General features: G+C 48.3%; 2 protein-coding genes across 3 annotated transcripts; both read left to right on the forward strand.

Moving 5' to 3' along the window:
* Window positions 1-824: 824 nt before the first annotated feature.
* On the forward strand, window positions 825-1,461 carry LOC780630 (phytosulfokines 4). Of its 2 annotated transcripts, none has more exons than XM_044472204.1 (2): window positions 825-1,029; window positions 1,139-1,461. In XM_044472204.1, the coding sequence occupies exons 1-2, from the start codon at window positions 901-903 to the stop codon at window positions 1,271-1,273; spliced, it is 264 nt and encodes an 87-aa protein (XP_044328139.1). In that variant the 5' UTR covers window positions 825-900; the 3' UTR covers window positions 1,274-1,461. The 2 variants fall into 2 exon arrangements, with proteins under 2 accessions (XP_044328139.1, XP_044328140.1); XM_044472205.1 differs by having other exon boundaries at window positions 1,142-1,461.
* Window positions 1,462-3,104: 1,643 nt separating this feature from the next.
* On the forward strand, window positions 3,105-25,904 carry LOC123052906 (uncharacterized). The gene is made up of 5 exons (XM_044476268.1): window positions 3,105-3,473; window positions 3,575-3,737; window positions 3,965-4,182; window positions 18,198-20,557; window positions 24,919-25,904. Exons 1-4 carry the CDS (start codon window positions 3,405-3,407, stop codon window positions 18,225-18,227), a joined length of 480 nt encoding a protein of 159 aa, XP_044332203.1. The 5' UTR covers window positions 3,105-3,404; the 3' UTR covers window positions 18,228-20,557; window positions 24,919-25,904.

Genomic DNA, 25,904 nt, shown 5'->3' on the forward strand with positions numbered 1-25,904 from the left:
AAAAAGTTCATGAATTTAAGAAAGAACAAAATAAAACGAAAAAGGAAAGAAAAGGGAAAAAAGAAAAAAGAAAAGAAAAAGGAAAGAAAGAAGAAAAAGAAGAAGTGATCAAAACATGCATTGTGGTCCGGGTGGTTAGTGCAGTTTATCGAGTGCAACGAGATCCTGGGTTTTTTTTTGTTTATTTGTTCGTAAATAGTTTGGATTGCTTACCACATACTATATCACGTGGCAAGGAGATCCTGGGTTTGACTCTCCACGCGGACGCTTTTTTTGCAGTTTTATAGAAAGAAAATAAAAAAAATCTAAACGGGCCGGCCCAGCTTGAAAGGGTGTGTGTGCGTCCGTTTGCAAAATGCACAATAACAAACGCCTGAAGCGTCAAATAGGAAATCACACCAATTTTCTAGAAAAAACACACAAAAATGGTCATTCATCCACGAGTCCTGTTGCACATGCGTGCGCAGGGGCGGATCGACACCCATTACAGCCACCGGACATGCAGCCTTTCGGGTAAGGTAAGCACGCGCCCGCGAGACTCGATCCACCACATCCAGCCGTTTGACAGTTGAACAAGTTGTGAGCCGGGAATAATTACGCCCCGAGCCAGGAAATTTTCCTTCAGTAGATCATCATAGACAGCGAGAAGGGCCTGCGCAGATCGACAGTCACCGACAGACTGGCCTACGCGCAGCAAGGGCCACGTGTAATGGGGCCAGCACATGTGGCAGCGCAGTGCGCGCCTGCTCCGCTCCTGCACCTGCAAAACGGCTCCGCTATTTCCATGCTCCCCCTCTACCTCTTTAAATACCATCCATTCCGCCCGCATTCTCCACTACCAGCACTCCGGCCGAAAAACTGCACGATTCAATCCGTTCCAAAACAAGGGTAGCCGTCACCATGGCGAGGGCAACGACACTGGTGCTCGTGGCCGCGCTCGCCGTCCTCCTCCTCCTCGCCTCCGGCCCCGCGGGCGCCACGGCCGCCCGGACCTCGCCCAAGGACGTGGCAACGGCATCTCCCGACGAGGTACGCACGCGCGCGCAGGATCGATCTAAAACGTTTTCAAGGACTCTCGGCCGATCCTCCATCGATTTCTCATCTTCTTTTCTAACCGATGCCGCTGTGTTTCTTGCAGAAGGTCGCTGTGGCGGCGGCGGAAGACCACGAGTGCGAGATGATGGCCGGCGAGAAGCAGCGGGATGAGTGCATGGCGAGGAGGACGCTCGCCGCGCACACCGACTACATCTACACCCAGGAGAAGCACAACTAGTAGCCTTCATATCTGCGTCCATGTAATGATGTTATTGTTAGTCGGCACTGCGTCTGCGTGTTCGATCTCTATCCTATAGCTTCCTCCATGAACAAGGGATCGATCCCACCGTGCATGCATGCATGCATGGCGCAATTATGTATTGCCTAAAATAATTTAGTAATTCGATAATCAAACTTGGTTTTATCGCTCGGTTTGCAAACGGCTGCCAAGCCATGTTGGGCTGTCTCGTTAATTTGCTTAATTAGTCTTCAGTTTGACGCCAAAATTTATTGTTTTGGAATCAAGGCTGGCTTTCTTCTGGCACTCGATCGGAGCCGAACTTGACCAAAACCAGACCAGCTCATTCGGTAACATAACGCCAAAATCAGTTTGCTTTCCAGGCGCTCCACGGCCGAACGAGCCACGGAAATCGCCGAATCTGTCACAATTCATCTTCAGCGCACACTGTTTCACACAAGGCAAAAGAACAAAAATCAGACACAAGTGAAGAAAACACTCTCGTACGTGGACCATGATGACAGCAAACAATCGAAATCGGCAGCAAGTAAACAAATCTTGTACTGGTAGTCAGTCAGTATACGTACGTATTTATTCGCTGATACAGGCACGGTCTACGTCGGTTTCGTTCTTCTGGATGCCAGCGAAGACTTCCTGACGGATGCGACGCAACAGGTCAAATATCCGAAGAAAGACAGAATATAATAGCCAGATTGGGCGTCAGATTTTGGGCAGCGACAACCGGGATCATTTGACCTCGCTCAGATGATGCTTAGATCAGCAATTCAGTAAGTGTATAAGGTTGACGCAACGTACTCTGCTGCTGGATGTTTACAACTCTAGATATCAAGATACTCCTCTACCATTAAAAAAAAGGATACTCCTCCAGAATGCTCTTGATGACGACCGTCGTGATTTTGACAACCTATATCAACTAAATAGTTTTGCTAAATTACATTTAGATGTGTCCTAAATATTGCACATCTAAATCCTACTCCCTTCGTCCATGAATAAGTGTACTCCTAGCTTTTGTCTTAAGTGAAAATTTTAAATTTTTGACCAATTTTATAGGACAAAGTAGCAGCATTTATGACACTAAATTAGTATCACTAGACCCCTTTTGAAATGTACTTTCATAATATACCAATTTAATGTCATATATGTCACTATTTTTTTCTATAAAATTGGTCAAAATGAAAGTGTGCGACAATAACTTTAAGCTCCTGTAGTCTTTGATCCTTGATCTGAAGAGTTAGGCAACTATGATAAAGAAGCCAAGGTATGATGTGATAGTGGCTTCGTTCAAATAAGAGTTGTACCCATACGAAATTATCCTTTTTCTCGATAAACAACGATTTAAGTTTGATTTAGGGAGTCCCAACCCTGTGAAGCTTAACAGACAAAAAAAATGATAGAGACTTCCGGATATAGGGTGACGACCTTAACGAATCAAGTATTCAAGTGGTGGCAGAAAGCACTCAAATTCCTGAATACTTATTGCCCAAAAAATATAATCAGCCCCAAATACATTTATTAGGTTTTGATCTGAGGCTATCCTGGTCTGCAGGACCTCCACACTTAACCAGCATTTGATAGATTATTATCCAACCCCGAGCAATCTTAGTTATTGGTGGGGGTTCGGTTCGTTAGCAGGTATCTCTACTCCTAATGTCTCAGTTGGTAGTCTCCGTTCCGGGTTTATTTTCGTCCCATCATTTTCGTCCGGTTTTTTTTCGTCGGTTATTTTTCGCCCACCTCCCACCACCCTGTGCATAACCAAAAAAAAAACATATGCCACCATCCGTCTCTCGATCCACCCGATGCGGCCGCCCTATCTCCCTCGTCTAGCGATGCAGCGCCGCCCCAATCTCCCCGCTCCGCCGCCGCCGCCCCCTGCCTTCCACTATCACCCGCTCAGCCACCACCACCCTCCTCTACATCGCCGGAGGAACGGGCACACCTGGCGCGCCGCCTCGAGGCCGCGCTCGAGCAGGTGAGGAGGGAGTCGGTGCGGCAGGGCGCGGCGCTGGACGAGCTGAGGCGGCGGCTCGAGCGGCGGCGGGCGCGCGCGGACGAGCTCCTCGTCGCCAGGCGGAGGGCCGCCGAGGGCGTCGAGCGCCGCAAGGAGCAGATGCAGGCGCAGGTCGAGCGGGTGCTGCCGCTCTCCAGGGCCCTCGCCGCCGCGCACCGGCAAGTGCAGGTACCTGCCTGCCCGCCCGTTTCTTCCTCTCAACGCGAGACTGGAATGCTTTGGCTATTGTGGCTGCCTGCGTTTGGTCCAATATCATCTGCAGATTGCAGGATGCCAAGGAGGGATTATCCGTGGAGAGGGCGCGGCTTGGGGATTTGCAGAGGCTGCTCAGGACGAGGCAGCAGTCCATGGTAGCCCAGGTCGCCGCCCTGTACCCTGTCAGGGTCTTCCGTGACCTGCCGGTTGCACAAAACCACCATTCCCGTACCAATGGTGAGAATTCAGTATCCATGTGCCTCCCCTGAGCAACAGTGTCTGATATAATGTGCATGATTTTAGCGTGTGTGCCCCATAGGCCCATATAAGCAATAACAATCATTTTGTCATATGATTCTTTTTTGGTTGGCAAATTACACCACATGATGTACAACTTCAATCGATCCTTGTAGAACTTCCTGCTTCCTGTAGCCATTTATGATGAAATTACACCACATTTTCAGGAGTGTGTCGAACACCTTCGGAAGAGAATGGGGCACTTACGGAAGAGAATGGAAATGGAACACATTTGCTCACCGTTATCAAGGACAAAGCACATGTAAGCAGCATTGGACCCTTGACATTTTTTGGTTGGCAAATTGGAAAGCCCAGGACAAAGAAGCGGACTTACAGCCACAAGGAGCTTCAGTGGTCAGCAGCTGTGCTTGGATATGCAGCACATGTAAGTTTGTCTGCCCAATGCTCTTGTACAACAAAATATTAAGACAATACATTTGATGTAGCACACATATCCCAGCCTAGCTAGGCCAATTGTCATGCTTTAAGAAGAAAATACAAAAATTATTCCTTGTGCTGCTGATTTTTTTATATATGGTTTTGAATACATCCGGTAAAGATAAAAAAAGAAGAGCATTGTGTTTTTCATGCATTAGTGGAATACAGTATACATTGTGGCCCTTCCAGATTTAGTGTTTTTCATGGTTTCAAGCCTAATCTCTACTCCTAATGGATGAGTTGGTTGAATAGTCCTACCACTTTCGTCTGGTTTTTTTTCGTCCAGCCTCCCACCACCACCGCCACTTCCATCGGTTTATTTTTGCCTCACACCTATTTTCAGTCCCATGCTTGTCACAGCGAATAACCTACGAAGACGCAGGTCTCCTTCCCGATAACCCTAGCCGCCGCCGCCGCTGATCTCCCCTCCTCCCCTAATTGCAGCTTCACGCCATTCTTTTCCCCTTCCTCCTGCTAACGGCGTCCCTCCACTCCGTGACGCAGATCGGTCGACGTGGGCGGGGCTGGTGGCGATCCCCAGTCGGGCTACATAGGGCCGACGACGATCTGGACAGGGGCGGTTTGAGGCACTCGCGCACATCGGAGGTCCAGTCACTACTAGGAAAAGGCCTACTAGTGGCGCACCAGTTTTGCCTACTAATGGCGCACTACTGGTGCGCCACTAGTACCACGCCACTAGTATTTTTTACTAATGGCGCACCACTGGTGCGCCATTAGTATCTGGTATACTAATGACGCACCAGGCAGTGCGCCATTAGTATAGGCCACGGTGCGCCATTAGTATGCCTCCTAGAGGGCCATATTTACCCATGTGCCTAGCCATACTAATGGCGCACCGCAGGGTGATGCGCCATTAGTATCCTTTGGCATACTAATGGCGCACTGCGGTGTGATGCGCCATTAGTATCCTTTGGCATACTAATGGCGCACGTTGGGGTGATGCGCCATTAGTATGTATATTAGGGATTTTTTTCTTTTCTGATTTTTGCACAGATTACAAAATATATTATTGGACATAATATAAGCAGCACCACACAGCAGCAACAGATTCATCGAATACAATAGAAGATTAGTCTCCGAATACAATTCATCATATTAGTCTCCGAATTCAAAAGACCGAACAAAGATAGAACATTACAAGTCTCGAGACCGCGAGTAGCGAGTTTGTCTTCACATTACAAGTCGATATCGATCATCTAAACTACCATCACATAGAAGAGAGCTGCGGTCATCACGATGAGCATCATCGCGATGAAACTGGTCTTCATCCAGTTCCTCCAACGCTCCCTCCTCTCTCCCGCTAGATAGCGCGCGTATCTAGATTCCGCCTCCGCCCTAGTGGTGTACCCTTTGTAACTGTTACCGCTGAAACGGTGAACCTGTCTCCGACACTCCTCCCAGTCGTCGTAGACTCCGGGAACCTTACCCTTGTACACGACATACGACGGCATCTCTATGCACTAGCCAAACAACAGACAATACATAAGCAATATATAAGTATGCAACAAAAGGATCGGAAGAGAAAAGCAAGACATTAATAGCACGATTCATGGTCCTACTAATAAATAGCATCGATTACATCTAAGTTGAACGACTGTCCAAACCAAAGAGACATACAAGTTCATTAAAGTTTAATTACAACATGAGCTAATCAATGTTTCAGAACTACACATAGCATCACTACTTTCGACTCGACTCATGGGACCGGAGCGTGGATGAAGCCGCCGTCTGTCGTGATGGTCATGAAGTCGCGGGCGTTGTCAGCCTGCATTTGTAGCGTTGTGTCTATCTCACTGTTGGACGGTTGAAATTTGAGGTAGAACTGCCCCGAGGTACGAAGGACATCTTGATGGATGATTTCTGCAAACTCCGACTGGATGCGAAAGAATTCTTGTCGGATGTCCGCGTCCTGGATTGCCGCCAAGCTTGCGGCCCAATCTTTGAGATTATTTGGTAGCAGAAGGTGATTATGGTCCCGCACGATCGCCCGCATGTGATGGAGGGCGTAGTAGGCATCCTTCTGACCGCCAGGCGGCTGCTTGACGCAGGGGAACGTCGTATTGTGGGTGAACACGTGCCTGCCGTACCTACGAACTGGCCTCTTAAAGGTGCCTCCAGATGCGGCGTAGCCGGGGAGAGCATCATCAAGAACTTTCTTGATATTTGTGTAGTCTATCTTGGAGTCACGGTCCGGGTCGAAATACGTGGCCATGGAATATTTCGGGCTTAAGAGGATGAGTGTGCAATGTGTGTCACTGCACAGAACACGGAATGTTAGAAAAAAAAGAACGATCGAAATCTAAGAAATCATATGTTACGGGGCGGTTAGGAGATGACTTACTCGGGAAAGTAAGGCACGAGGAAGTTATCCTTATCTGGGTTTGCCAGAATGACGCCTTCGAGGTGTGAACTCGCGACTTGCCGGTCCCCAGCGCTGCCCAAGATCTTGGCACGCATGTAGAAGGGGTCGACTATCACAATGTCCGGGGTCTTGTCTCTAATGATCCGCATCTCCATACTCAGCGAAAACAGCCGAACGAAGGTGTAGTGCAGCGGATGAAGGTTAAGCATAGCAAAGATGTCATCAAACCGCAGGACGATCGTACCCCCGACGGCGCTATCCACAAAGCCCTTGCCCTCTGGCACCTTGGCCACGAAAACCGGGTATGCCACATCATTCTCTCTGAGACGCCGCTTCTCCAAAGAAAGAACACTGTCATGGAGACTCCGCATAGCACCGGTTGCAGCATTGAGCATATTTGTCGGTAGCATCGGCCTACCCGCCACATGCACCCTCCTCGAGATATCCTTAGGTGAAGGTGGCCCGTCCTGAGCACGGATCGTACTCGGTGCCGGCTGGCTCGCACTGGCGCCCTTGTTAGTCTTTCGTTTCCGTCCCTTCTTCCTGATCTGCTGTAATGGGATCGAGTTCTGCTCACAGACCGCCTTCTTGAGCGTGTTGGGGCTGATAATATTTGGCACCTCAGCTATCTGAGGCTCGGTGAAGGCGGCAGCTGGAGGCGTCTCCTGAGAACTGAACGCCAGACGACGCCTGTTGCAATTGGGTTTCTCCGCCGTACCAGCTAGATTGCGGTCGTCTTTTTCAGGGTTGGGTTCTTGAGAAGGAGGCCCGCAGAACTCGTCACCGTACCCATGTTCGGCAAAGTACTTATCGACGTTGGAAAATGTACCGCCGTCGTTGTCGTCGTCGTCCGGATCCTGTGCCATATGCATGTCCAGATCCTGTGCCATAGGGATGTCCGGCATGTCCGGTAGCGTTGCGGCGTTCTTGCCATGGCTTGGCGCTGGCACGACTGGCGGTCTTGTCTGTGGGGTGGTGTCCCCCGCCCCCAAACGAATCTGGCTCTTCGGCCAAAGTAGGGGCCAGCTTATGCAGGCGCTGAGGGTCATCAGATCATCTTCGTCGGCCCCAGCGGGCCGAATCGGAGGTAACAACTCGTCGCAGCCTGGCAGCACCCGAACCAGTTCAACCCTATACAAGGTGGGTGGCATCGGATTACCGTGGAACACGCGGTTGCCCGGTTGAACGATTCTGCCCTTGGCGACATCGACCAACTCGCCGCCCACGAAGTGCAGGAGAGTGCAAGGAACATCGGTGGCGCCCTGCGAAAACATGTAGGGCGTCAGGGATGCCCAGTCAAAGGCAAGGAGATGAAGTCATCGGCCGAGAGGCTTAGTTACCGTGATGCCGTCGAGCTCGGCTAATGTCGAGGCACCGCCAACGGCGGGCGTGCGCGTGCAACTGACGGAGGGGCCGCTTGCTGGCGAGGTGCCGGCCGGCGTACACCCGGGTGCATTAAGCTCCAATGCCCGTGCCGGCGCCGGAGACACGAATACCGCCTCCGCCGGAGACACCAATGGCGCCGCCTGCGCGTTGTGCGAGTTGCTGGCCGTGAAGCTGGGAACCGGGGGAGGCCCCTGTTGGCCGCCCGCAATCCACGTCGTCAGCCCCTGAATCAAGGTAGGCACAATGGCGGTGAGCGTCGTTCCCAGTTGTTGTTGCACTTGCTCTTGGACAATCTCCGGAATCCGCGCCACTTGTGCCTTGAGTTCTTGAACCTCGCGCGACTGGCTTTCCGAGCTGGTCTTTTTCTCCTTTCGCCCACCAGCGGTATAGTATGACGACCATTTTGTGGACAAGCCTTTGCCGGCCACACGACCAGCTGACGACGGCTTACTGAGCTTATCCTTGTTTTTCATTACGTTCAACGCCCTATTTAAAGGGGTGTCAAAAGGGGAGCTCTGAGACGACCCCGCGCTACTGCTTTCAGCCTCCTGCGGAAGGAATGTGAACCATTTAGAAATTTGGCTTCATTAATTAGAATGCAACCATATGGAGCTAATTACGCGGGGGTGTATTCCTTACCAGAACAAGCTCAAGCGCCCTGGTCTTCGGATCCGTGGTAAGCTCCTTTGTTACCGGGTCCTCCTTGTACCGGGCCCTGACAAAGTTCCTGGTCTGCTTGTCACGTAATTTCTCGAAGCGGGGCGGTAGGCCTTGCTCGGCACGCTCCGCGTCCTCCTTGTCCCATATAGGCTCCGCCACTCTGTAACCGCCGGGACCGAGTTGGTGGACCCCTAAGTTCAACTCCCGCATTTCTTTCCCCCACTGACTTGATTCGGAGGTTGCGCTGCTCTCGCACTTGATCTTGAACTCCTTGTAGTCATCTTCGCTCATCAAAGGATATTTCGCCTTGATCTTCTCATAACTATCACCTTTTTCAATCATTGCCTTCACCGTGCTTCTCCATGTAGACAGGGCCGTGCTCATCCTCGTGAGGGCGGCACTGTTCACTTTATTCCCTGAGAGGCGTGTGTTTGCAAACTCAGCGGGGAACTTGTATCGTTCGTGCAGCTTCGTGAAGAGGAGGCTGCGCAAATTCCCTCGGTCCTTATGCCTTAGGTTCTCGGTGTTGATCGAGACGGTGCTCCGGAGAATGCACCCGAGCTGAACCGAGTACCCCTTGACTACATGTTTGGGCGCCGTTGGATGCCCGTCGGAGTTCACTTCAGTAAATTCCTCCTTGACGGTGCCGAGCACGTTCGGGCGCCGGTCCTTCCGTTGCCTCTTCGGTTGGCTGCCATCTGTGCGTGCGCCGCCATCATCAGTGGTGGCATCCTCGGCGGCACCATCAGTGGTGTCATCCCCGACGCCACTAGGGGTTGTGTAGTCAGGATCGGTGTCTTCCGCGGCGGCGTCCTCATAGCGGTGAGGTTCTTCCTCCATCTCCTGGGACAGCTCCCAGAATTGCTTGCCGCCCGAACCGCCGGCCTCATCGTTGTGGGCCATGTTTCGCTCTAAATAGGAAAAAAGTTTGGTCAAAAAGTTGGTTATTGTCAAGGAACAAGATCATGGTCTCATCATTTAGGGTTTGTCGACACCGAGGCATCCTAAAAGCTAAGCTTTTATCATTTAGGGTTTGTCGACGCCGAGGCACCCTAAAAGCCTAAGCGTACATCATTTAGGTTCTCATCGACACCGAGGCACCCTAAAAGCCAAGGTTTTATCATTTAGGGTTTGTCGACGCCGAGGCACCCTAAATGCTAAGTTAAGTTTTCATCATTTAGGGTTTATCGATGCCGAGGCACCCTAGGTTGACTGATATATATGGGTATCTTCTAATAATATACCCTACTTAATTAAGGACAAACACCAAGAGACAGTAAACATATCACACTTCTATATGTATAACACAAGAGGCAGTTGATCCTACTTAATTAAGTACTAAGATACCCCGGCCCATGCATTAGTCGCAAGTACCCCATATGTCCTATTTTTAGCAAAGTCATGCTAAAATTCACGGAAAATTTCAGCATGACCTTTGCTGAAAATAGGACATATGGAGTACCCGAATTTGCCGGAACGGAAGTTAATCGACATTCCGGCAAACTCAAGGGCCTCTCGGGGTACCTGCAAAATCATCACGACACGATGGTCGGAGACAAAACCCAGCAAACTAGCACCACAATGTGCCTCTACTTTCATATGGATGAAAAGGCCATAGACCATATGGTCCTCTGCTTTCATATGGACAAAAAGCAGCTCAACTTATGTGAGCTTCCATTCCAGATCTAATAGCAGCAAGTTGTTCACTTGTACTTGCAGGCTAAGAAACATTCCAGATCTACATTCCAGTTCTTTCCAACTTATCTAACAGATTCCAGGACTATAGAATCGGAAGCTAAGAGGTAAAACAGTTCGGAAAACTCATATTCGACGTAAAACAGCTCAAAACTACTCAGTGTTAGCAGCTCAACATACAGTTCAAGTGTAGAGGCACTACATAGTTCAACACACGACTCATACTAAAATCCATACTGCAACACCTGAAAAGAATTCTGCACACTCTAGATACATAAATCTCCAAATTAAGGGCACTTCAGTCCTATCTTTTCCGTTGTTGATAAACGGAAGAAAGCATAATATAAGGAGAACCTTTTTCCAGTGTATCTTTCTTAGCAGTGACAAATGAAAGAAGAAGTTTTCTTTTTTGCAGTGAGCCATTGACAAAGACAAGATCATTTGCTGAACCAAATGACACAAGATTTTCAGAATGCATAACCTAGAAAATTGGCTGGTACTTTAAACAAAAAAGATTTCAGATCTTCAGTTGTATGGGCACAAACACAACCACACAAGCATATGTAGATCACAAGTACAGCAGCAGCTGCAGTGAATACAGGCATAACAGCAGCAGCAGCAGGTTTAATTAACTACTGTCAACATCACATTGAAATCACATCACATTGCCTACAAACAACGATTCTTTCCTTTCTTTTCATTTTTGCCAAGTGATAGCAAATGATTAGCCACTTATTAAACGAGATGAAAAAGAAAGAAGCTCCATCTACTCTAAATGAGAGATAACTTGTTGAGCAACCACAACAATCAATAGTAGTAGTTTGTTTGAATTAAAAGAAAGAAGCTCCATCTACTCTAATTTTTTATATGAATACTCTCCGCTTCATGTCTTGGCTACTGAAACTTCTTCGCTATGATACAGACCAAAAAATTAATTGTTTGTCCATCAACCACCTTTAATTACCAGCAAGTACAGACCAAAAAGTGCTGGAGAAAATTGATTGGATTTAATTGTTTGTCCATCAACCACCTTTAACCAGCAAGTACAGACCAAAAAAGTATTGCACTAAAATCGTAGGTACCAGAAACACAGAACTCTAAAACAAATAGTCAAACCAGCTGTCACCCAAAAACTTGGTCATGGTATATAATTCAACATGCATACAGTTTATGTAAACAAAAAGTAACACTGGGGAAAGGTTAAAAAAATAGTGGATGGTTTTATTTTCTAAGCTACTAATACAGCAAGCAGATAACTGGGGTACCAATGAGTATTACAGATTTAAAAGTGGCAGCAAGATTTCAACAGTAGAATAGTGCTGACTGTAGGCTGTAGCTACATAAAGAGCATGTAGGAGTAGGACAGTAGAAGTTCTATGGCATATGCACATCTACTGCTGGTTCAGTAACTTGTCCCCTTGCAACTAGGGATTATAAAGATTGGCAGACTTTGTGTGAGGATAAACTAGTCTTGTTAACTTGATACTGAGCAGAGCAATCATACGCTATCAACATAAGTGAGCCAAGCCTGACAGACATTAGCAGTTTAGCACCGATATGGACCATTTGATGTATTACAGTGAGAAAAATCCGTAGCTATACACTGCAAAACGCTGAAGAAACAGAGCACAAACACACAGCAGGCCCAAATTTGCGTGTAGTCAAGGTCCTGCAACCAGTTCACTGAAGAAACAAAAATGATCCATGGAAGAACTCACCTCGGTGGACGCGGTCGCAGACGAGGTCGTAGACGGCGGCGGAGCAGAGATGAGGTCGCAGACGCAGTTGTGGTGCTCCGGTGGACGCGGCTACATCAATCGTTTGAATTGACATTTAATCAAACACCTCACAGGCAAGAACAGAAGGTGGAGACAGAGAAGAGAGGGGATCGAGCAGAGAGGGAGAGGGCAAGGAGGAAGGAGCAGAGAGGGAGAGGGCAGGGCGTGGTGGCTCACCGGTGACGTCGGAGGAGAGGCCCCGACGAGCACGTCTACTAGGGGCGGGCGAGCACGTCTACAGCGGCGAGTTCGGCTCTGCTTCCGCTTCGGCTCTGCTTCCCTGAGGAAGAAGAGGCGGAGATGGTGGGGGCGAAAGGGCTCGTCGCCGCCGGTGAAGACTGAAGACTACGGCTGGAGCGCGAGGGTCGGAGCGGGGGATGCGGCGGGGGCCGCGGCGGCGCAGTACGAGTCGGGGCAGTGGGTGGGTGAGAGACATGGGGAAGATAGAAAGGACTGGGGATTTTAGTGGGGGGGAAGGGTTAGCAATGGCGCACCCCCGAGCGGTGCGACATTAGATATTTTTTTTGTATAGCAATGGCGCATTCCGGAGAGGTGCGCCATTAGTAATCTTTTTTTTGAATAGCAATGGCGCACCCCAGAGAGGTGCGCCATTAGTAATCTTTTTTTTGTATAGCAATGGCTCTCGGGGGGGGGAGGGAGGGGGAACCGAGCGAGGAGACAGGGGAGGGTGCGGGGGGTCGGCGGCGGCGGTGGAGCGGGGAGGGTGCGGGGGGTCAGCGGCTGCGGTGGAGCGGGGAGGGTGCGGGGGGTCGGCGGCGGCGGTGGAGCGGGGGAGGGTGTGGTGGGTGCTCGGCGGCGGTGGAGCGGGGAAGGGTGCGGGGGGTCGGCGGCGGCGGCGGAGCGGGGGAGGGTGGGGGTGCTCGGCGGCGAGGGGGATCTGGCGAGGGGGGATAGCGATCGAGATGAAGGGGGATCGATATCGAGTGTCGACCTCATGAATATTCAATATTTTTTCATATTAAATAAATATTCATGAGGACACTAGAACAGAAGAAATATCATTTCAATATGTCGAAACACAATCGAGAAATGGAGTTCTTAGCTAGCTATCTGTTCACAATCTTCTTGCCCTTATTTTTCATAAATGGAGTTCTTCTCTTGAACGGACGTCCTTTAGGTAGGGTGGTCCAACTTCTTCTTGTGGTGTATGCTGATACTTCATCGTCGTCGTCATGTTCCATCTTCGGGTCGCCGTACTTGTCGAAGTCTTGCTCATTGGCAACTCCATCCATTCCGATGATCTTCCTTTTGCCTCTCCTCACGACAACACGACTGGGCTTTGACGGGTCGGTAATGAAGAAGCATTGGTCCACTTGGGAAGCCAGTACCCATGGCTCATTTTTCGCGGTGACGTTCGCGCCTGCGGTCTTGGATTTGGCTTCGGGTATAACCATGGTGGTGAAATACCGGTCTTCTTTTATGACGCTCTTGGCCCATCTGACACGGAACATCGGGACCTTCTCTCCAGCGTAGCTCAGCTCCCAGATCTCCTCGATCCTTCCGTAGTATCTGTCCTTGTCGTTACCGGTGTAGGATTCCATCGTTACCCCGGAGTTCTGATAACCATCGCTCTTCATGTCCTTGTCCTCGGTGTAGAATGTGTAGCCGTTGATATCGTACGCCTCATACGTCATCAGGTTGTGCTCGGCGCCCTGTGACAAGGCGAATATGAGTTGTTCTTCCGCGGAAGAATCCTCATGTAAAGGGTACGACAGAAGCTTCTGCTTGAACCAACGCGTGAAACATGAGTTGTGCTCTTTGATTATATCTCCGTCCGTCCTCTGTTGGCCTCGGTCATTGTACGTCTTCTCAATAAACGTTTTGTGCTGTACCACCCAAGGATCGACCACGTCTATGTGTTGTAGCGCGACTAGGTTTGCTCTTTCAAAGTCGGCGAGTCGACCATCGAAGTCGACATGCATTTCGCGGCGACCCTCACGGTGACCCCATCCAGCGAGCCTGCCGAGGTGCCTGTTGACGGGCAGACCAACGGGGTTCTCGATGCCTAGATAATTCGTGCAGTAGGAGATGCACTCTTCGGTCAGAAAGCCCCTGGCTATGCTTCCCTCTGGACGTGACATGTTGCGAACGTATCCTTTGATGACACCATTCATCCTTTCGAACGGCATCATGCTGTGCAGGAACGTCGGCCCGAGTTGGATGATATCCTCCACGATATGGACCAGCAGATGCACCATAACGTCGAAGAATGCGGGAGGGAAGTACATCTCAAGCTCGCATAGTATCACCACGATCTCTTCCTGTAGCCTTCTGAGTTGCCTCACGCCAACCGACTTCCGAGAGATGACGTCGAAAAAGTTGCATAGGCCAAATAGCGTTTCACGGACGTGCGCGTCCATGATCCCACGGATTGCAACTGGAAGTATCTGCGTCATCAGCACGTGACAGTCGTGAGACTTCATCCCGCTGAACTTCTGCTTCGCTGAGTCTAGGTATCTGCTTATCTTCCCCGCGTAACCGTAAGGAAGTTTTACTCCTACGAGGCAGGTGAAAAACTGATCGATCTCCTCCTGACTTAGAGTGAAGCACGCGGGAGGGAAGTCATTTCCGGTCTTCTTGGCCTTTTTGCCTTTGCGACGACTTTCCGTGTCCTGCTTCGCCTCATCATCATCATCATCATTAGCGTGAAGCTCCTCCCTGATGCCCATTGATTTCAAGTCTGCCCTTGCTTTCGGCCCATCTTTGGTCCTCTCTGGCATGTTGAGCAGGGTACCAAGCAGACTCTCGCACACGTTCTTCGTGATATGCATGACATCAAGGCTGTGAGGCACACGGTGGATCTTCCAGTACGGCAAGTCCCAGAAAACAGACCTCGTTTTCCATACCTTCAGCAGTGGCTCTGGCGCCTTTCGCTTCTTTCCCGGCTCTGGCGCCTTTTGCTTCTTTCCCGGCAGTGGGCAATCTTTCCAATTTTTCAACAGCTCGTCTATTTCCTCGCCGCTCCTCGTACGCGGGCGTCTTCGGGGTTCGGTTTCACCATCGAACAGATCCTTGCGTTTCCTCCACGGGTCATCGTCGCGAAGCCACCTTCGATGTCCCATGAACACGGTTTTCGAAGACCCGGGATCTCTATCTAGCTGGCGATACGTTGTGTCATCCATGCACCTGACGCATCCAGAAAATCCGTGGACCACCTGCCCCGCGAGATATCCGAAACTGAGATAGTCGTGCACCGTCGTGAGCAGTGCGGCTCTCATAGGGAAATATTCTTTCTCTGCGGCGTCCCACGTATTGGCTGGCGTTTTCCACAGCGTGTCTAGCTCCTCTTTCAGCAGCCCCAGATACAGATTGATGTCGTTCCCTGGTTGTTTCGGCCCTTCAATTAGCATACTCATGTGAATGTACTTCCTCTTCATGCACAACCAGGGGGAAGGTTGTACATCCACACAAACACAGGCCAGGTGCTATGTGTGCTTCTCTGGCTGCCAAACGGATTGACTCCATCGGTGCTCGCGCCCAGCACGATGTTCCTTGGATCGTTCCCAAATTCTGGGTGTTCGAAGTTCAACGCTTGCCACTGGCTCCCATCCTTAGGGTGACTCAGCATCTTGTCTTTTTTATTTATCTCCGGATCATTTGCGTCATCTTCTCGCTTCTTCTCCTCCCTATCCGCGTGCCAACGCAGGAGCTTTGCTACCTTAGGGTCCGCGAAATACCGCTGCAGACGAGGAGTGATCGGAAAGTACCACACCACTTTTCGAGGAGCTTTCTTCCTCTTCTTGTATCGAGTGACGCCGCACACCGGACATATGGTAGACTCCGCGTGCTCGTCCCGATAAATGATGCAATTGTTCATGCACACATGGTATTTCACGTGCGGTAAATCCAGAGGACACACGATTTTCTTCGCCTCCTCGAAACTGGTCGGGCACTTGTTCCCCTTGGGAAGACGTTCGTGCCAGAATGACATGTTCTCGTCGAAGCATGCGTCGGTCATTTTGTGTTTTACCTTCATCTCCAGAGCCATGAGCGTTACTTTCAGGCGGGTATCCTCGGGCCTGCATCCTTCATACAATGGAGTAACCGCGTCTATCTCCAGTTGATCCAGCTTGGCTTTCTCTCGGGCGGCAGCTCTTGCGTTATCCGTCTGCTTGAGAAGCAGCTCTTGAATATGAGGGTCCTGCACCCAGCCCATCGATGGTCCATCGTCGTCTGCTCCGCCGGCATCTTCATCTTCATGATCATGCCCTTCGTCTGCTCCCGCATCTTCCTCATCATCATGTCCGGCATCTTCTACATGATGACTGTGTACAGCATCACCGTCGTGATCATGTCCTGGAGATTCTTCGTCTTCTCGCCCGCCCGAGCCGCGGTGGTTGTCTTGCTGCCCATCCTCATTTCTTGCCCGACCCCATGGACGACTTCATAGTCATCTTCATCACCTTGCCACCGATAGCCATCCATGAAACCACGCAAGAGCAGGTGGTCCCGCACCTGCCCGGAATCCGGGTCCGCAATAAGGCTCTTCAGCTTGCATCTTCGACACGGACATCTTATCTCCGTCTCGTTCTTTTCAAGCATCTCGGCCTTCACGGAGCTCAAAAACCTATTCACGATGCCTTCGTTCATCGTGTGGACCATGGTCGCCTGCGGGGTAGAGCAAAACGATATTTTAGAACCAAGAAAAATTTGGCATGACTTTCCCTAAAAATAGGACCAAAAAGAATGCATAGTGCCAAAATTCTCACCGAAACGGAAATGAATCAACATTCCGGCAAAATATTGGCAACTATCGCATTTCAAATACCGGTACCTGCAAACACAAACATATATGCAACACCACAAACATATGCAACACCACTAACATAAATAGATCTAGCTAGGCCATAAAAAGTGCATGTGCACGTTGTTCGAGAGGGAGAACAACATAAAGATAGCTTCCCCCTTACTTACCTATCAAAAAAAGGTAATTTAACCACTTAATTTGGATGAATTTATGGAGCAAATGAGGTGAGGAGGAGGAGGCAGCCGAGACAAGCTTGAAGGAAGAGGTGAAGAGAATGAAGTGGGGAAAGTGAGTGGGTAGGTGTGGCTGTCCAAAATATCTAGCTCGTCCCAGGTTACTAATGGCGCACCACCACCCAATGCGCCATTAGTAACCCTGGTTACTAATGGCGCACCTGCTGGTGGTGCGCCATTAGTAGTTTTGCAAAAAAATAAAAAATATAGTAGTGGCGCACTATGTGGCTGGTGCGCCATTACTAATTAGAACTAGTAATGGCGCACTGTGCCCTGGTGCGCCATTAGTATGTTTGGAAAAAAAATTGTTACTAATGGCGCACCGTGTGTGGTGTGCCATTAGTGTCTTGCACACTAATGGCGCACCAGCACATGGTGCGCCACTGCTTTATAGCAATGGCGCACCACATGTCTGGTGCGTCATTAGTGGCCATTCCATCTATAGCCCTTTTCCTAGTAGTGAGTGGCAGCCGCGTCCTGCATCAGAGGTGCGGCTAGGAATCAGAGGAGGATATGGGAGGGCAAGAGGAAGGGACCGGGGAGGGGCTCACCGACGCGGCAACGCTTGCCGGAGGCTGGCTGGCGGCTGGGTCACACGGTGACGGCGGCTCGCATGTGGCGTCCTCCCTGGTGGGGCGAGCAGGAAGGAGGAGGTGCACGGGAGGCGTAGGCGCTGTGGCGAGATGTGCTTCAGATGCCCGAGATCGGGCTGCAGCGGGCCTTAGCGCTGGTGGTGGCTTGGGGGAGCTGACTTTGACATCAACTTCTACATCACACAACGTTCTATATCAGAGAAGGTTCGTGATGCAAATGCCTACTCCTTTACTCTGTTTTATCAGTTTTAGCTCATATTATTTGTTGTATTAGCACATATTTGTTTGTGATGCCAATGCCTTCTCCTTTCCTTTGTTATATGCATTTCCTCTAATGTTGGTAAACTTTAGATTGAGTAGACCTTGGCAGCCTATCCACTGAACTGCTAACTGAAAATATCAGGACCCAGTAATTTGACAAGCAAAGTAGTAATGTGAATTGATGTGTTGTTTGTTGTTCTTGTAGTTGGAGACGACCGTGAGCCCGCGACAGTGAGACAGACACGACCTTGACTTGGCCATGTCCGCCTCTCTGGACTGATGATAATGCTTCACTACTGAGTTATGTAAGAAACGGTGATACGAAAGCCACCTGCGTCATCACCTCAGCCATGTCCACCTCTCTGTACTGAATATCATGTCTCAAATATCCAAAAAGCTTATTTAAATATTGATAGTTAATAGTTTTTCTATAGTGCTTCTCTACTAATCAAAGAAGTTAATAGTTTTTCTATTTCATTCTTTTTTCCAATTGAATGCACTCGGGTTTCTTTTGGATTAGTTATTATCAAACATATAGTTCTTTCTATACTGATGTGTTATTTTTCAGTTGAACACAATGGACTTTCTATAGATTTTCATGGTTTTTGCAAAGTACTGAGCTTTGTTGTTTTATTCCTACATATTCAGGAATTTCGTTGTGAAGCTAAAGCGGGTGTTAAGACAAAGTCCACTCTGTCTAGATTGAAAACGATTGGAAACATGATTCACCTGATATTCAGGGTTAGTCAAAACCATGGTGAAGTATTACTGTGCAAGTTTCACTGTCTTGTGTTACTTCTCTCATCTTTACTATTTGGCAAAGAGTCATTCTTTCGTACATTCATAATCACTACCAAGTTTTATGTTTTATTGAGTAGTGTTAAACTGTTAATTATCGTGTACCATAGAGCGCTGCTATTCTAGATTGTTAGAGACTAGAATTTATCGATGTATGTGATGGAGAGACCAGTAGTGTTGTTGATCTTCCGGTGTTCGTATAATTGCTAACATTTATTCATTTCAAAGATTGGTGCAGGATAACAAACCTCATGTTGTCAAAGCTTTGTTCCAATATCTATTAACATATTTCTTTTCAAAGAGGATCGTTGTTAGAAGTCTGATGAGATTCCGATCCCCTAAAAGCATGGCGAAGACAAGATCAAGTTCCATCACTTTGCATCGAAGGGACTGCCACCTGCCTCAAGAACAAGAAAGGAGAGGACGGTGGGCCTCATGCCTGAAATGATGAGATAGGGAGATGAAGGCGGGCCTCGTGCCTGAGACGACGAGGAGCAGGGAGAGGAAGGCGGGCATCATGCTTTTCACATCCTACATGGGAACACGAACATGAGGGAAGAAATCAGGTTGGTGATGGGGCGTGTGCGTGCGGCACTGGGTGTAGAACAATTCAACGGCCACCACCATGTGAGGTGCAAGGTAAGATCAGCTTCTTCAACTAGGTGCCTCCTACATCTCACTGTGAGGATTCGTGGGGCTTATATGTGCCACATGTGAAGGACAAGATTGTTTTGGACCTTGGCTTGGTGCTTGCCGCGTTTAAGTTGCCCATCAGGATGGTCGTGTCCTTGGGTGCATGGCCTTCGACCACCACCAGATGCCCACGGGAAACTCACTCAAAAGAATTTTTCATTATACATTAATTCATGATCTGGTCTTGTTAATTTATACTTTGTGAAAGTGCGATCAGGTATCTGTGGGGTGCTTTTAGAAAAAGCAGAAGTGGTCATGCTAGAGCTAGCGCAATTTAGTTGAAAGGCATGGGATCGGTGGCATGAACATCTTGGGCTGATCTTGTGTGCCATTTGTGCAGGATTCAGAACAAGAGTGGGAGGGTGAGTAGTGATGGAAGAAGTAAGGAAATTGAAAGGAACAACTTCTTGTTGTTGTTGACGCTAACCCAATACATTTTGCATTTCAGCGTGTGTACAACATGGGAACATATATGTTATCTCTAGGGGGCAAAGCATTGTGGATTTATCATCATTGTGGTATTTTGGAGGCTAGCTGGATGTGATGTCCAGACAGGTAATTTTGAGCCAAAATCAGCCTTAAAGGTAGGTCTCAGATTTTACTCACGCTTCAATTATTTTGAGTATAGCGTTTGCATTATTTCTAAGAAGTTTTGTGCCTCATAGCTTGTGTATATAAGCATATATGTACTATCAGATATATTGTCAGATTGTAATGTTGATAAAATGAGAGGAAGTTACAAAACTTAGCATAACATCTATTTACTACACAATGTGCAAGTTTAACAGTTATTAATTGTGTGTCTACAACTGTTCTGTTTTTCACTGTTGTTGGTTGAAATCTGCTTCAACAATGCGAGTTCTTTATTCTCAAGACGTTCTTTTGTTCCCTCGGGTGAATGCGTCTTCCTAAGCAGGTCTGCATGTTGGTATTACTTTGTTTGTTGACATCTTCTTCTCTGTCTACAGACCATGCTCACTATTAAAGGGGAGCAACCTGGCCTGTTGCAACTCATGTGAATTCATGCAGATGATATGGTATCTTACATTTTTCACTAATCAAAAGTTCACACAGGTAGTAACATACGCAAATGAGAGCGAGAAGAGAAGCAACGCAACGGTCGCGAAGCTAGAAATGATCAAGAAGTGATCCTGAAACTACTTACGTTCATGCATAACTCAAACCGTGTTCACTTCCCGGACTCCGCCGAGAAGAGACCATCACGGCTACACACACGGTTGATGTATTTTAATTAAGTCAAGTGTCAAGTTCTCTACAACCGGACATTAACAAATTTTCATCTGCCTCATAACCGTGGGCACGGCTTTCGAAAGATAATACCCTGCAGGGGTGTCCCAACTTAGCTCATTATAAGCTCTCACGGTCAACGAAGGATAAACCTTCTCCCGGGAAGACCCGATCAGTCTCGGAATCCCAGTTTACAAGACATTTCGACAATGGTAAAACAAGACCAGCAAAGCCGCCCGATGTGCCGACAAATCCCGATAGGAGCTGCACATATCTCGTTCTCAGGGCACACCGGATGAACACTACGTACAACTAAAACCAGCCCTCGAGTTTCCCCGAGGTGGCGCTGCAAGTGGCTCTAGTTTGGACCAGCACTCAGAGGAACACTGGCCCGGGGGTTTAAATAAAGATGACCCTCGGGCTCGCGAAAACCCAAGGGAAAAAGGCTTAGGTGGCAAATGGTAAAACCAAGGTTGGGCCTTGCTGGAGGAGTTTTATTCAAGGCGAACTGTCAAGGGGGTCCCATAAATCACCCAACCGCGCAAGGAACGCAAACTCAAGGAACATAACACCAGTATGACGGAAACTAGGGCGGCAAAAGTGGAACAAAACACCAGGTATAAGGCCGAGCCTTCCACCCTTTACCAAATATATAGATGCATTAATTAAATAAGAGATATTGTGATAAGCCAAAAATAATCCATGTTCCAACATGGAACCAACTTCAACTTCACCTGCAACTAGCAACACTATAAGAAGGGCTGAGCAAAAGCGGTAACTTAGCCAAACAATGGTTTGCTAGGAAAGGTTGGTTAGAGGCTTGACATGGCAATATGGGAGGCATGATATAGCAAGTGGTAGGTAGCGCAGCTTAGCAAAAGAACGAACAACTAGCAAAGCAAAGATAGAAGTGATTTCGAGGGTATGGTCATCTTGCGTGCAAGGTTCTCGGAGTTGTCGAAAGCTTGATCCTCGTACGCGTACTCAACAGGTTCCTCGTTCACGAACTCGTCTCCCGGCTCTACCCACAGCAAGAACACAAGCAATGGAACCACAATCAATCACGGGAAATGCACAAACAACATGATGCAATACATGCATGATATGCGAGATATGATATGCGATGCGTATGCGTGCTCCGGAAGAAAAAGGATGAACAAGGCAGCAACTTGGCAAACCAAGTATGCCACTGGAAAGATGAGATGATTTCGGTCGAAATCGATATAAAGATCACCGGAAACGGATGCACGGTTTGCAAATGGCAAGCAAAACAAGAATGACACGATTATGCGATTAACAGCATGATAGCACTTAGAATACATCAAGTAACTATGCTACAGCACCCCAACATAACAACAAATCATATGGCAGTAATCTACAGGAGATTCTTGACAAAAGATGAACACTGAGCTACGGCTAGATCACAACATAACAGGTTCAAACAAGCATGGCAAAACTGCAAAAGATATCAGTTTCACAGACTCAGAGAAAATACTGAACATGGCTGAAACAGCATCAAGTAGCAATGTTTAGAGCAAGCAATCAACATGCTACAGGAACTTAACATAGCAAAACAAGGCATGGCATGAATCTACTAAATGCATAGAACAAAAGTCCCTTACTGACCATGAGCCAAAAAGGATCAGAAGATATGATGGCACCCATATAAACATAGCAAGTTTTGTTAACAGGTTGCAGACTTGGCAGAAAACAGAACATGGCATTAACAGAATTATGAAGGCATCTTGGTGAGCTTGATTCACTCATCACAAAGCAATGCATGACAAAACAAGCATACCTAAAGCAAGATGGAATGTTTATAAAACTAACCATGGCAAGAGAAAGTTCATAGCATGTATGGATCAACTACAACAACCTTGGCAAAATTGAATATCATGTTAACATTCTGCCAGAAACATTTTATAGCAAAAGTAGAGCAAGATTAAGACATGCTAGGGCACTCCATAATTGCAAAAAGGGGCATGGATAGATAGAGAACAACTATATCTACAAAACATCCTTAATGAACATACTCAAAATAAGCATGGATCTCACTGTAGACACATGGATACATGGCAACAAAATAACAGCAGTAACAGACTTAGCAAAATTCTAAGTCCCTGAAACCAGAAGCATCACGAAGCCTAGTTTGCATGCTTGTGCTAGTCACCATATAGATCACAAAAATATATGGAATACATCTTTATGAAGATGGCATGGCATAAATCAAAACATCTGTAGAGCTCATGCCCATAAGATGCACACATCAAATGCAACAAAATAACAAAACATCAAGTTCTGATAAGTAACAGCAGTAAACATCATATAGCACTCTTGCACCAGAGATTTGGGCATCAAGATGAACTCAAACAAGCATGGCACAATGGAACAAAATGAAGAGCATCTCGTGACGAACATTTCTATATATCATGCACGCAAAACAGAGCAGTATGTAATGAGATATGCCATGATGAATAGAGCAACATATTATGAAAAACTTCAGGACTTAGAGGAAAATTCGGGGTCAACCTTCTCCGATCTAGATCTGGCACGGAAATCGAGGCGGGCGGCTCGCCGGAGTTTGAGAGAGGGCGGCCGGCCGGAGTTTCGGGCGAGGCGGCGAGGCGCGGCACGGGCGTCGGAGGCGGTCGGCGGCAGACGGGCTCGGGGCGCGGACGCGCGGCCTCGGGGGCGTGGACGCCGAAGCGCGGCGGACGGTGCCGGGCGGCGCTGGGGTCGATGCGGGGCACCGGCAGACGGTGGCCGGCGGCGGAGGCGGCGGGAGGCGCGGGGCGAGGCGCCCGGGCGGCGGCGCGAGGAGATGGGCCGGGAGGGCCCGATCCGGGCTCTCCGGGCCACGGCGGGGGTGGACACGTGGCGGCGGCGGATTGGGCGAGGGCGGCGGCGGACGTGTCCGGCGGTGGGGAAAGTTTTGTCCGGCGCGCGGAGGAGGGAGAGGCTAGGGTTTGGACCCGAAATTTCGGAGGAGGAGGTGTTTATATAGGCATAGGGAGCTAGGAGAGTCCAAATGAGGCACGGTTTTCGCCCACACGATCGTGATCGAACGACCGAGAGCATGGAAGTGACTTAAGTGGGTTATTGGGTTGTTTGGAGGGGGTTTTGCTGCAACACACAAAAGGCCTTTGCGGTTACCCGGTCAACCATTGGAGCGTCAAACGACCTCCAAATGGAACGAAACTTGACAGGTGGCCTACCGGTGGTGTACCAAGGCCACTTGGCAAACCTCGGTCCATTCTGAGAATGTTTAACACCCGCTCACGAAAAGAAACAAGAGGGGTGCGCCGGTGCGTGTGGGAATGTCGGATTGCAAAACGGACAACGGGGAAAATGCTCGGACACATGAGACGAACACGTATGCAAATGAGATGCGCATGATGACATGATATGCAATGCATGACATGAACAAAATGCAAAACGAAAATGAAAACCCAACCACGGAGGGAATATCATAACACATAGCCGAAAATAGCAAGAGTTGGAGTTACAAATATGGAAAGTTACATCCGAGGTGTTACATTGTGGAATAATCAAAGTGACGTTGTGCTTTATGGTATAGCCGTATAGTAATAACTACTACTCTAAGATGTCAAAAGAACTTTCAAAACATCTAACTATGCTTGCAAAACACCATATCAAAATGCATTTGAGTAAATTACCATTTCAGTAAAAGATGAAACTCTCTTTTTTTGGTCGATTATTTGTTTGCCTATAGTAATAGATTATCAAAGTAGCACCGCATATTTATTGATTCATTGGTTATTCGCCGAATCATTCTTCAAGGGAATCCATGCCAGTGTGCTTAACCTTAGCTCACGTCACTTTCCACTGAGGGTGCAATCATTGCCATGTCCCCATCGCTGCCGCCATGCAGGAGAACCTCTCATTGCTGGATGTAGCAGCGATGATGTTCCTGGAGAGATGTGAAGTGGCAGGGAGGCGCAACTAGGTATAGGGCGCTACAATAGTGACTCATTGCCGTCGAACGACCCTCCCGCTTAGGCGATGCTCCTGGCCTTGCATGGTAGACAACATATATACCTCATAAGCATGTGTTGAGTTATTACTGCAGACTATAACTGTCTTTGTTTGCTAACATGAGAAAATCATTGTACCACCATCCTTGCTGATTGATTCACGCGCATGTGTGTTTTGTTGGTCTAAGACAGCAACGAAACATCATGTGTAGTAGATGGCGCTGCACCTCACTTGCAGTGAGTGGTGAAGCATGGTGCCACGAGTGTGGCTGATGTGCTGCTGGAGGACACGATCTTGAAGTAGTCGGCATGAACGGCCACCGGGTATGGAATTGTTTTCTCTTCTTTTCCCTAAAATTGTACTCTTTTAGGTGTTGTTGGATTTGGTTTCCCTTTGTTCTGACAAATGTACACTCCCTTTCGCTCATTGATAATGTGGTTGATTAAGTGCATGATTGGTCATTGGTTGGCCAGGGCTTAAGGCTCATAGGGTTGTGCAAAAGGGTGTAGGTTGGTTTGGGAAGGTCTATTTGTCTACAAAAAACTGTTGAATGCTTGTGTATAGGAATTCAACATATCGGTATTTCAGTTTTGACAATCACATATTGACGCAAAATTTCTTCTACCTCTTGCTGATTTTTTTATGACGATGCAAGTGGTCTGAAGATGTCTTCGTGACAAAATATTTGCAAAGTGATCAGGGAGATATCTGATGGAACATGCCGAAACGATTTTGGGCCTACAATATAAAAACAATAAAATTGCAAACTTTCTTAGGGAGATATGTGATGGGATGTGAAAAGCTCCCCCCACCCAACCAACCCCGTTACGACGCTCTATGAGTGCTTCCTGTAAGAAGAGGGGACACTTGTGCATGCTGCTCAAGGTGATACACAAGATTGAGTGATGGTCTTGCAAGCTCAGGGCGATCATGGAAGTAGTGTAGTTCCTTTGTGTGTGAGAGACCCACAAAGGATTTCTTAATGAGCTTGAGTCTGCGTAGGTTGAACACCAAAGAGTGATTGTGGTGCTCTATGAAATACTAAAATGCAGGTGCTGCAGCGGTTGTTCATTGATATTATGTAGCTTTCCTTTGCATACGCTTGCAACTACATATACATGTGGCCACATATGATAAGTTGGCAGTGAACTTTCAAATACAGGCGACAAATTCTTGA

Source organism: Triticum aestivum, chromosome 2D (genome assembly GCF_018294505.1).
Source record: "Triticum aestivum cultivar Chinese Spring chromosome 2D, IWGSC CS RefSeq v2.1, whole genome shotgun sequence".
NCBI classification, from domain to species: domain Eukaryota; kingdom Viridiplantae; phylum Streptophyta; class Magnoliopsida; order Poales; family Poaceae; genus Triticum; species Triticum aestivum.